The sequence below is a fragment of the Ylistrum balloti genome, unplaced genomic scaffold (genome assembly GCF_031769215.1).
Source record: "Ylistrum balloti isolate Yb309-2 unplaced genomic scaffold, AGI_CSIRO_Ybal_v1 Utg369576, whole genome shotgun sequence".
Lineage (NCBI taxonomy): Eukaryota > Metazoa > Mollusca > Bivalvia > Pectinida > Pectinidae > Ylistrum > Ylistrum balloti.
In genome coordinates, this window is record NW_026781869.1 from 110,693 (window position 1) to 123,187 (window position 12,495).

General features: G+C 37.6%; 1 protein-coding gene across 1 annotated transcript in view; it reads right to left on the reverse strand.

Annotated features, from left to right (window-relative positions):
* The window catches only part of LOC132565398 (uncharacterized), a 168,809-nt gene that overhangs the window by 46,792 nt on the left and 109,522 nt on the right, over window positions 1-12,495 (reverse strand). The window contains exons 4-8 of the mRNA XM_060230040.1: window positions 9,502-9,656; window positions 8,876-9,078; window positions 8,020-8,058; window positions 7,483-7,658; window positions 891-1,045 (exon numbers count right to left, since the gene is read on the reverse strand). Of these exons, the coding sequence (XP_060086023.1) occupies window positions 891-1,045; window positions 7,483-7,658; window positions 8,020-8,058; window positions 8,876-9,078; window positions 9,502-9,656 (728 nt within the window). The remainder of the gene's footprint in view (window positions 1-890; window positions 1,046-7,482; window positions 7,659-8,019; window positions 8,059-8,875; window positions 9,079-9,501; window positions 9,657-12,495) is intronic.

Below are 12,495 nucleotides of genomic sequence, written 5' to 3' on the forward strand. Positions count from 1 at the left end.
CCGGAATATAACATACGATGCTTTTATAGTGATGCTGACTCGCGCAAGTGTATACTGTTGGCATTAGGTCCAACACGAGATCGAATATCAATATAAAACACAAAAACCATGCTGTGATAGACTGAAACTGGATATGGGCATGTATATATAGGGGAGATAGTGTGGACATGGAAACTGATTAAAATGTTTCTTTTCTCTCTCTCTCTCTCTCTCTCTCTCTCTCTCTCTCTCTCTCTCTCTCTCTCTCTCTCTCTCTCTCTCTCTCTCTCTCTCTCTCTCTCTCTCTCTCTCTCTCTCTCTCTCTCTCTCTCTCTCTCTCTCTCTAAAAGTGCTCTCTCTCTCTCTCTCTCTCTCTCTCTCTAAAAGTGTAATGAAAACGGGATTCTTTTTTCTAGTAGAAATCCGTGGAAGGATTTGTAAAGTAATCTCTTTAACAGATCGTACTCGAATCAAGTAACAGATTCTTAATCACCCGTCAAACCATAACCTCTACACGATTCTCATCTTATGTCAGATGATGACATTAGACTGTTTTGACTAGTAACCTTGTCTAAATTTGGTGACAATACCATGCCATAAGTTTTGACATCATACTCACGTGCCCACATCGGAAAAAAGCGAACACATTTAACGGCATCTTTGTGGCGTTGTGTTTACATGCGTATGGACATTGGTTGGTTCCGGTTATAGCACCCTCACATTACAATTCGTAATAAAATGACCCGTGATGTGATGAGATCGTCGTCTCTAGGATATTGTTATAAATAGGACAGAGATTATCTCATCAAACAGATAACGTTTTGATCTCATGAACTTACTGCGGTATCAGACAAATAATACAATAACCCAATTTTAAAGCCTCGCACTTGTAAAAAATCATTTTTACCTACCCTTCTATAGAACACACTGCCTTGGCGTCTTTTATGTCTGTATAAGACGAGTACAGCAGTTTTTCGTGCGCAAACCATGAGTTCTGGTCCGTGTTTGTCCCGTCGAATACAACAAATGCTGCCTCATAACCACTGACAAACATGGCGAACTTCACCTAAAATAGACCAATATCAAGTGTTATACAGTCGTAATAAAACTTTTTTTTAAATTCCAAACTAAGGAAACATTTTCTTCAATCTAGAATTGAAAGGGGCAATGTTCTGTCTAAAAAACACAATTTAAATAGAAATGACTTTTCAAAATTCAAAACCCACGTTTAAAGATAACATTATTACATTAGGACGTTAGCCCGTATGTTGTGTCATGGATGGTAGTTAGAAGCTGTGATATAGTTTTGAACAATTGATTAACAGAACCAATAGGAAGCCTCATTGGATCGATTTGTTTGTACATAAGTAAGGATATTACGGAATTCACTGAATAAAGAGGAATTGCGCATCTCCATCTAAAGTTTTATATCTGATCCGATTAATTTTGAATTTTCCTAAATCGACTCTTATTTTTCAAAATATTCAGGCTTAAGGACAATTTATGAGTCCTACTTGGACAAAAGGCTGTATGACGCAGTCTATATCATTGTCTGGGTCAACTTTATCTCATTCAACATTTGCATTGATTGGTAACTCTAAGTTATATTCATAATTTACCCTGTCTATACTGTGAGGCCACGATGTTCTAAGTTATATACATGATTTACCCTGTCTATACTGTGAGACCACGATGTTCTAAGTTATATACATGATTTACCCTGTCTATACTGTGAGACCACGATGTTCGAAGTTATATACATGATTTACCCTGTCTATACTGTGAGACCACGATGTTCTAAGTTATATACATGATTTACCCTGTCTATACTGTGAGACCACGATGTTCTAAGTGATATACATGATTTACCCTGTCTATACTGTGAGACCACGATGTTCTAAGTTATATACATGATTTACCCTGTCTATACTGTGAGACCACGATGTTCTAAGTTATATACATGATTTACCCTGTCTATACTGTGAGACCACGATGTTCTAAGTGATATACATGATTTACCCAGTCTATACTGTGAGACCACGATGTTCTAAGTTATATACATGATTTACCCAGTCTATACTGTGAGACCACGATGTTCTAAGTGATATACATGATTTACCCTGTCTATACTGTGAGACCACGATGTTCTAAGTTATATACATGATTTACCCTGTCTATACTGTGAGACCACGATGTTCTAAGTTATATACATGATTTACCCTATCTGGACTGTGAGACCACGATGTTCTAAGTTATATACATGATTTACCCTATCTGGACTGTGAGACCACGATGTTCTAAGTTATATACATGATTTACCCTGTCTGGACTGTGAGACCACGATGTTCTAAGTTATATACATGATTTACCCTGTCTGGACTGTGAGACCACGATGTTCTAAGTTATATACATGATTTACCCTGTCTATACTGTGAGACCACGATGTTCTAAGTTATATACATGATTTACCCTGTCTGGACTGTGAGACCACGATGTTCTAAGTTATATACATGATTTACCCTGTCTATACTGTGAGACCACGATGTTCTAAGTTATATACATGATTTACCCTGTCTATACTGTGAGACCACGATGTTCTAAGTTATATACATGATTTACCCTGTCTATACTGTGAGACCACGATGTTCTAAGTTATATACATGATTTACCCTGTCTATACTGTGAGACCACGATGTTCTAAGTTATATACATGATTTACCCTGTCTATACTGTGAGACCACGATGTTCTAAGTTATATACATGATTTACCCTGTCTATACTGTGAGACCACGATGTTCTAAGTTATATACATGATTTACCCTGTCTATACTGTGAGACCACGATGTTCTAAGTTATATACATGATTTACCCTGTCTATACTGTGAGACCACGATGTTCTAAGTTATATACATGATTTACCCTGTCTATACTGTGTTACCACGATGTTCTAAGTTATATACATGATTTACCCTGTCTATACTGTGAGACCACGATGTCCTAAGTTATATACATGATTTACCCTGTCTATACTGTGAGACCACGATGTTCTAAGTTATATACATGATTTACCCTGTCTATACTGTGAGACCACGATGTTCTAAGTGATATACATGATTTACCCTGTCTATACTGTGAGACCACGATGTTCTAAGTGATATACATGATTTACCCAGTCTATACTGTGAGACCACGATGTTCTAAGTTATATACATGATTTACCCAGTCTATACTGTGAGACCACGATGTTCTAAGTGATATACATGATTTACCCTGTCTATACTGTGAGACCACGATGTTCTAAGTTATATACATGATTTACCCTGTCTATACTGTGAGACCACGATGTTCTAAGTTATATACATGATTTACCCTATCTGGACTGTGAGACCACGATGTTCTAAGTTATATACATGATTTACCCTATCTGGACTGTGAGACCACGATGTTCTAAGTTATATACATGATTTACCCTGTCTATACTGTGAGACCACGATGTTCTAAGTTATATACATGATTTACCCTGTCTATACTGTGAGACCACGATGTTCTAAGTGATATACATGATTTACCCTGTCTATACTGTGAGACCACGATGTTCTAAGTTATATACATGATTTACCCTGTCTATACTGTGTTACCACGATGTTCTAAGTTATATACATGATTTACCCTGTCTATACTGTGAGACCACGATGTTCTAAGTGATATACATGATTTACCCTGTCTATACTGTGAGACCACGATGTTCTAAGTTATATACATGATTTACCCTGTCTATACTGTGTTACCACGATGTTCTAAGTTATATACATGATTTACCCTGTCTATACTGTGAGACCACGATGTTCTAAGTTATATACATGATTTACCCTGTCTATACTGTGAGACCACGATGTTCTAAGTGATATACATGATTTACCCAGTCTATACTGTGAGACCACGATGTTCTAAGTTATATACATGATTTACCCAGTCTATACTGTGAGACCACGATGTTCTAAGTGATATACATGATTTACCCTGTCTATACTGTGAGACCACGATGTTCTAAGTTATATACATGATTTACCCTGTCTATACTGTGAGACCACGATGTTCTAAGTTATATACATGATTTACCCTATCTGGACTGTGAGACCACGATGTTCTAAGTTATATACATGATTTACCCTATCTGGACTGTGAGACCACGATGTTCTAAGTTATATACATGATTTACCCTGTCTGGACTGTGAGACCACGATGTTCTAAGTTATATACATGATTTACCCTGTCTGGACTGTGAGACCACGATGTTCTAAGTTATATACATGATTTACCCTGTCTATACTGTGAGACCACGATGTTCTAAGTTATATACATGATTTACCCTGTCTATACTGTGAGACCACGATGTTCTAAGTTATATACATGATTTACCCTGTCTATACTGTGAGACCACGATGTTCTAAGTTATATACATGATTTACCCTGTCTATACTGTGAGACCACGATGTTCTAAGTTATATACATGATTTACCCTGTCTATACTGTGAGACCACGATGTTCTAAGTTATATACATGATTTACCCTGTCTATACTGTGAGACCACGATGTTCTAAGTTATATACATGATTTACCCTGTCTATACTGTGAGACCACGATGTTCTAAGTTATATACATGATTTACCCTGTCTATACTGTGAGACCACGATGTTCTAAGTTATATACATGATTTACCCTGTCTATACTGTGAGACCACGATGTTCTAAGTTATATACATGATTTACCCTGTCTATACTGTGAGACCACGATGTTCGAAGTTATATACATGATTTACCCTGTCTATACTGTGAGACCACGATGTTCTAAGTTATATACATGATTTACCCTGTCTATACTGTGAGACCACGATGTTCTAAGTTATATACATGATTTACCCTGTCTATACTGTGAGACCACGATGTTCTAAGTTATATACATGATTTACCCTGTCTATACTGTGAGACCACGATGTTCTAAGTTATATACATGATTTACCCTGTCTATACTGTGTTACCACGATGTTCTAAGTGATATACATGATTTACCCTGTCTATACTGTGAGACCACGATGTTCTAAGTTATATACATGATTTACCCTGTCTATACTGTGAGACCACGATGTTCTAAGTTATATACATGATTTACCCTGTCTATACTGTGAGACCACGATGTTCTAAGTGATATACATGATTTACCCTGTCTATACTGTGAGACCACGATGTTCTAAGTGATATACATGATTTACCCAGTCTATACTGTGAGACCACGATGTTCTAAGTGATATACATGATTTACCCAGTCTATACTGTGAGACCACGATGTTCTAAGTGATATACATGATTTACCCTGTCTATACTGTGAGACCACGATGTTGTAAGTTATATACATGATTTACCCTGTCTATACTGTGAGACCACGATGTTCTAAGTTATATACATGATTTACCCTATCTGGACTGTGAGACCACGATGTTCTAAGTTATATACATGATTTACCCTATCTGGACTGTGAGACCACGATGTTCTAAGTTATATACATGATTTACCCTATCTGGACTGTGAGACCACGATGTTCTAAGTTATATACATGATTTACCCTGTCTATACTGTGAGACCACGATGTTCTAAGTTATATACATGATTTACCCTGTCTGGACTGTGAGACCACGATGTTCTAAGTTATATACATGATTTACCCTGTCTATACTGTGAGACCACGATGTTCTAAGTTATATACATGATTTACCCTGTCTGGACTGTGAGACCACGATGTTCTAAGTTATATACATGATTTACCCTGTCTATACTGTGAGACCACGATGTTCTAAGTTATATACATGATTTACCCTGTCTATACTGTGAGACCACGATGTTCTAAGTTATATACATGATTTACCCTGTCTGGACTGTGAGACCACGATGTTCTAAGTTATATACATGATTTACCCTGTCTATACTGTGAGACCACGATGTTCTAAGTTATATACATGATTTACCCTGTCTGGACTGTGAGACCACGATGTTCTAAGTTATATACATGATTTACCCTGTCTATACTGTGAGACCACGATGTTCTAAGTTATATACATGATTTACCCTGTCTATACTGTGAGACCACGATGTTCTAAGTTATATACATGATTTACCCTGTCTATACTGTGAGACCACGATGTTCTAAGTTATATACATGATTTACCCTGTCTATACTGTGATAACACGATGTTGTAAGTTATATACATGATTTACCCTGTCTATACTGTGAGACCACGATGTTCTAAGTTATATACATGATTTACCCTGTCTATACTGTGTTACCACGATGTTCTAAGTTATATACATGATTTACCCTGTCTATACTGTGAGACCACGATGTTCTAAGTTATATACATGATTTACCCTGTCTATACTGTGAGACCACGATGTTCTAAGTTATATACATGATTTACCCTGTCTATACTGTGAGACCACGATGTTCTAAGTTATATACATGATTTACCCAGTCTATACTGTGAGACCACGATGTTCTAAGTGATATACATGATTTACCCGATGTTCTAAGTTATATACATGATTTACCCAGTGAGACCACGATGTTGAGACCACGATGTGTAAGTTATATACATGATTTACCCTGTCTATACTGTGAGACCACGATGTTCTAAGTTATATACATGATTTACCCTATCTGGACTGTGAGACCACGATGTTCTAAGTTATATACATGATTTACCCTATCTGGACTGTGAGACCACGATGTTCTAAGTTATATACATGATTTACCCTATCTGGACTGTGAGACCACGATGTTCTAAGTTATATACATGATTTACCCTGTCTGGACTGTGAGACCACGATGTTCTAAGTTATATACATGATTTACCCTGTCTGGACTGTGAGACCACGATGTTCTAAGTTATATACATGATTTACCCTGTCTATACTGTGAGACCACGATGTTCTAAGTTATATACATGATTTACCCTGTCTGGACTGTGAGACCACGATGTTCTAAGTTATATACATGATTTACCCTGTCTATACTGTGAGACCACGATGTTCTAAGTTATATACATGATTTACCCTGTCTATACTGTGAGACCACGATGTTCTAAGTTATATACATGATTTACCCTGTCTGGACTGTGAGACCACGATGTTCTAAGTTATATACATGATTTACCCTGTCTATACTGTGAGGCCACGATGTTCTAAGTTATATACATGATTTACCCTGTCTGGACTGTGAGACCACGATGTTCTAAGTTATATACATGATTTACCCTGTCTATACTGTGAGACCACGATGTTCTAAGTTATATACATGATTTACCCTGTCTATACTGTGAGACCACGATGTTCTAAGTTATATACATGATTTACCCTGTCTATACTGTGAGACCACGATGTTCTAAGTTATATACATGATTTACCCTGTCTATACTTTGATAACACGATGTTCTAAGTTATATACATGATTTACCCTGTCTATACTGTAAGAGGCCCAGGAATTAACCACGGTTGATTTGTAGGTCTGAAGACTAGATGTTGTCAACGTCTTGACGTCCGTACTGTTTGCGTTTCGTGTCTGTCCTGACATCCAGATGTACCATAGGAATGTTTCCTGGTTGGCTACACCTTTAAACACCATGTCCCATACTGTTAACAAAGTGAAATAGATTTATAATAATGTGCAAATTTATGTTTTTTTGAAGATAGAATGTTTACATTGATATGAAACTAAATACTGCAGGAATGGATCCCTGAACTGCTACAGAGTCCTGCAACTGTATTCCGTGTAAAGATAAGTTAAATGCCTCATCAAGGGAGATTACTCTTAAAAGAAGTAAAGTTGTTGTTTTTTCATAAATATAAGAAGGATGAAAAGCATAGGAAATGCTGATCATTTCTTGTAGATTGCATTTCATTCCTTATTATATGTAGCGCGAAACTCAAATCCAAGAATCAGATAAAACAACTAGACGAGAATTGAATAATTGAATATGTGTGTACAACTTACCTTGTAAAAATATTGCCATACTGTCAGCCTTCGCCACCTCTGAACACAAAAAAGGATAAAAATTAAACGGATTTAAGGTCATACTGAGATTGCGTCTCATTTTTTGCACATAAGCATGTGTAGGTTTTGTTGCCAGGTCCACTGTTCTTTAGTGATCTATCGGTTTATGGTCTGCTTGGTGTTTTAAGTCAACTCAAACTTTGCTCAGATCATGTTCTGATATGATTTGGTGATTTGGGAAAAATTTTCAAGTTTTAACCAAGTTAACTGAAATTCATACACTGTGTTGTTCCAATACTGCTATTTCCATTCTTTCAAACACACAAAGATATCATTACTGATCTTAAATACAGAAAACGATAGAAATATTAATGGGCTCGTCTCGAATACAGGAGACGATGGAAATATTGATGGGCCCGGCCATTTTATACACGAATACAAATAATCTTAGCGACAGTCATGATATACTGTTCGGCTTATCATAGTAATCTGTAAAATAGTTATAAAAATATAATTGACAACGGAAAAGGTAATTTAATCATCAAAGGGGTAATCGAAGAGTTCAATAACTGTGGCGTCCAACCAAGGGGTGGTTTTGCTAGGATTGTCTGAGGTTATCGCCATTTTCATTAAAACAAATCTATTGAGTTTAACTTAGGCTGTATTGACAGATAGATAGACTCCCTTTAGACCGAATTTTGCCTTAATATATCCCCAATAGTGAAATGATACCATCAATCTGAAGCGTAGATAACTTTCATCAGAAAACTTTCATTTAAACATATTTTGGAATGAGGAAAGACAACTCCTTGTCACAGACTTAAAAACACTAGTTTAATAGTGTGTTAATGTCTACCTGATTTATTGTTGAAGGATCCCATCGTGTCCCCCGTGGCATATAGAAAGTATGGTCGATCTTCAGTAGAGTGAGGCCATACGCTGTCACATGTAAAGAATGAAGCTGTAGCATCTCTAACGTTAGCCCAACCTTGGACTGCGTTACACGGGTTCGCCAGAGGAAACTGCTGCATCACCGTAAATCGGAGAGCGGCGTAGCTCCTGAAATAGTAGTGGATTTTTGGAAATAAATAGTACATGATTGTTCAATTAAACTGCGTTAATTATCTCAAGCCCACTTTCACTTATAAAAAATCAATCAACTTTAACTTACATGTAGTGTAGACGTGATGCGCCTGACTGCATTAAAGCATCAGAACGCATTTTGATACTGACCTAACTGCTTACGACATTTTCAAACTGAAACCAATGTTATCCAAAATAACAAAGAGATAAAAAAGTTTCAACAGATTTTAATTCAAGCTCAAAATCAATAGCACATTGGCAAGATATGAGCAATCGGAATATTTACACAGAGACTCCTGTACAAATTTTATGTGCTGGTCTCCTGATCCAGTTGTGAAACGTTACCCTCGGAACCTGTGACGGATTCTAATGCTACGTAACAATAATATATCATCTCACCCTATTTCACACGTTTCTGGTGAGGCTGAGGACAGATCACTATAGGAGGAATACAGGATGTTATCACAGTCCATCCAGTTCATCTTATCTCTTCCGGATCCGTCAAAAACGATAAAACGTTTCTCCTCGCCGTCTTTGAAAAAGGATAGTTTGACCTGTAAGGCAGCAATAAAAAGTATGATAGAACACAACAACGTCCAGACCATTTACTTAAATAATGTAGCTGCATCGGCTATCAACCTCATCACCTGTTCAGTGTTACATGCTTTATTCTCGTCGCTATATCATCTATTGTATCCATGTCTCCCACTTTTCCTGTCTCTATAGTATTTGTCATACCTCATATATCCTAATTTTCTTTGTTCCCGTTGGTACAGAAACCTATCGTTTCCATGGTCTCCCGCTTTGTCCCCGTTGCTACATCATCCATCCTATCCCCGGTATCCCGCTTTGTCTCCGTTGCTATATCATCTATCGTATCCCCGGTGTCCCGCTTTGTCCCCGTTGCTATATCATCTATCGTATTTCCGGTATCCCGCTTTGTCCCCGCTGCTATATCATCTATCGTATCCACGGTATCCCGCTTTGTCTCCGTTGCTATATCATCTATCGTATCCCCGGTATCCCGCTTTGTCCCCGTTGCTATATCATCTATCGTTTCCATGGTCTCCCGCTTTGTCCCCCGTTACTATATCAACTATCGTTTCCATGGTCTCAAGCTTTGTCCCCGCTGCTATATCATCTATCGTATCCCCGGTATCCCGCTTTGTCCCCGTTGCTATATCATCTATCGTTTCCATGGTTTCCCGCTTTGTCCCCGTTGTTATAATAACTATCGTTTCCATGGTATCACACTTTGTCCCCCGTTACTATATCATCTATCGTTTTCATGATCTCCAGCTTTGTCCCCGTTGCTATATCATCTATCGTATCCCCGGTATCCCGCTTTGTCCCCGTTGCTATATCATCAATGGTACCTCCGGTATCCCGCTTTGTCCCCCTTTGCTAAATCACCTATCGTATTGCAGGTCCCTCGTTTTTCCCTGTCACAAAATCATTTATCTTATCTGATGTCTCCCTCCTATCCCATAATTATATTATTCCTAGTAATCCAGTTCTACACCCATCGAAATCTTCTACCTGCCGCAGGTTGCCTTCTATGTTACTACCAGTACAGTATTCATATCAATATGCATGTACCTTGCTTCTTTATTTCTATAGACGAATTGTTTAAGATTGAACACAAAGGAATAACAGTGGTAAAAGTTAATTACACTGACAAGAATATAAGGTTATATTTTGTTGCTACGTTAATTGAAATTAATGGTAATCCTGCGATTTGTTTTCAGTAATTCACCATGTAATCAGTGACATACCAATCTCAGTCACGTGACGTTGATTCGATAAATAACCTGACAGATAATGATGTTTTTTCCGAACTTTGCACAAACTCTTCGGCGACTAACCGATTACATTTTGTCGATAGACATTTGTCGTGGAAGACACAGCGGCAAAGATCAGCATTATTTTATTGATCAAGGTTGTTAAGTGGTCAAGATGCATGTATCATGTTGGGTATCATTTTATTAATGGTGATTTTATTGACACCCTTCACAGGGAAAATGGTCGGTTACCTGTCTTCATTCTGTTACATTTTAAGTAAAAATGTGAACTTACCTATCATATGCTAGAAAACTCTGTGTGTGTGTGTGTGTGTGTGTGTGTGTGTGTGTGTGTGTGTGTGGTGGTGGTGTTTGTGTGTGATGGTGGTGGTGGTGATGGTGTTGTTGTTGTTGTTGTTGTTGTTGGTGGTGGTGGTGGTGTGTGTGTGGTGTTTGTGTGCGTGTGTGTTTGTAAATTTGTGTGTGCATGTGTGAGGGTGGGTGGGTGTGTGCATGTGTGTGTGTGTGTGTGTGTGTGTGCGTGTGTGTCATAGCTGTTCCCCCTAAAATCATATAAAAGTCGTATAAAATAATCGGATTTAGTGATTAACATTACTTAATTCGCAGAAATGAAAGCTTAAAGAAAGACTGACAACTAAGTAATTGGTGGAACAACGTAATGGGTACCAGCTACCGACAATAACAGGGAATGACTTCTACCAGCAGGCCATTGAATGACTTTCACCCAAAGTTCATCGCTTGACGTTTGACATTCTCTTTTTTCTCTATATTGCGGGTTTTCCATTCCATGTAATGGGCCAATATTATTACATCAGTCCAGAAATTGTTTGTTTATTTCGGAAGCTTTTTCATCTGACGGATTAATCAGGAACTGGGGAAGACCAGGCGTAGACATACGTGAGCGCATGACGGATGACATGGAACAGTACCGGCACCGTAGTCAGCTGAGTAATTAAACACATCGATCTCAGGATGAACACACGACATAAAATGTGTTTACAAGCATCACTTAAACTTGATCATTATGCGTGTTATAGCCGTGAAACGCTGATAGGATCATGATTTTAAATGAATCTGAACATTTCCAGTTTTCATAATATAACGACTGCTTAAACTAACCCCGGGCTATTAAAAATTGATATCATAATTATGCCAATATTCAGTAACCATAACATTTTATTTCTGTTCAATCATACACACACGTCATGATGAATAACAATTTAAATTATTGACATAAAAATGACCCATAAACATATTGTACTACATAGTCTATATAAGCAACTTACCTCGGCCTTCCTGATTTTAACCTCACTGTTCATAACACAAGACTCACCAAACTTTGCCGATTACCTCAGCACCTACATAATGTAATGCTATTTCCTGTGTTTGAACTGTATTGCACAATCAGCTTATTAATTTTTGTGATATTTACAAACAGTATTTGTTGTTTTCATATTAAAGTGTGTTTAGTGAGTTAAGATGGAATGTTTAAAATAAAATTGAAATCCATATGAAAATACGGTTAACACAACCGCCAGTTGTACTACGTGTAACGAACAACGAACACGCCCACCAAATTCATACCCTACAA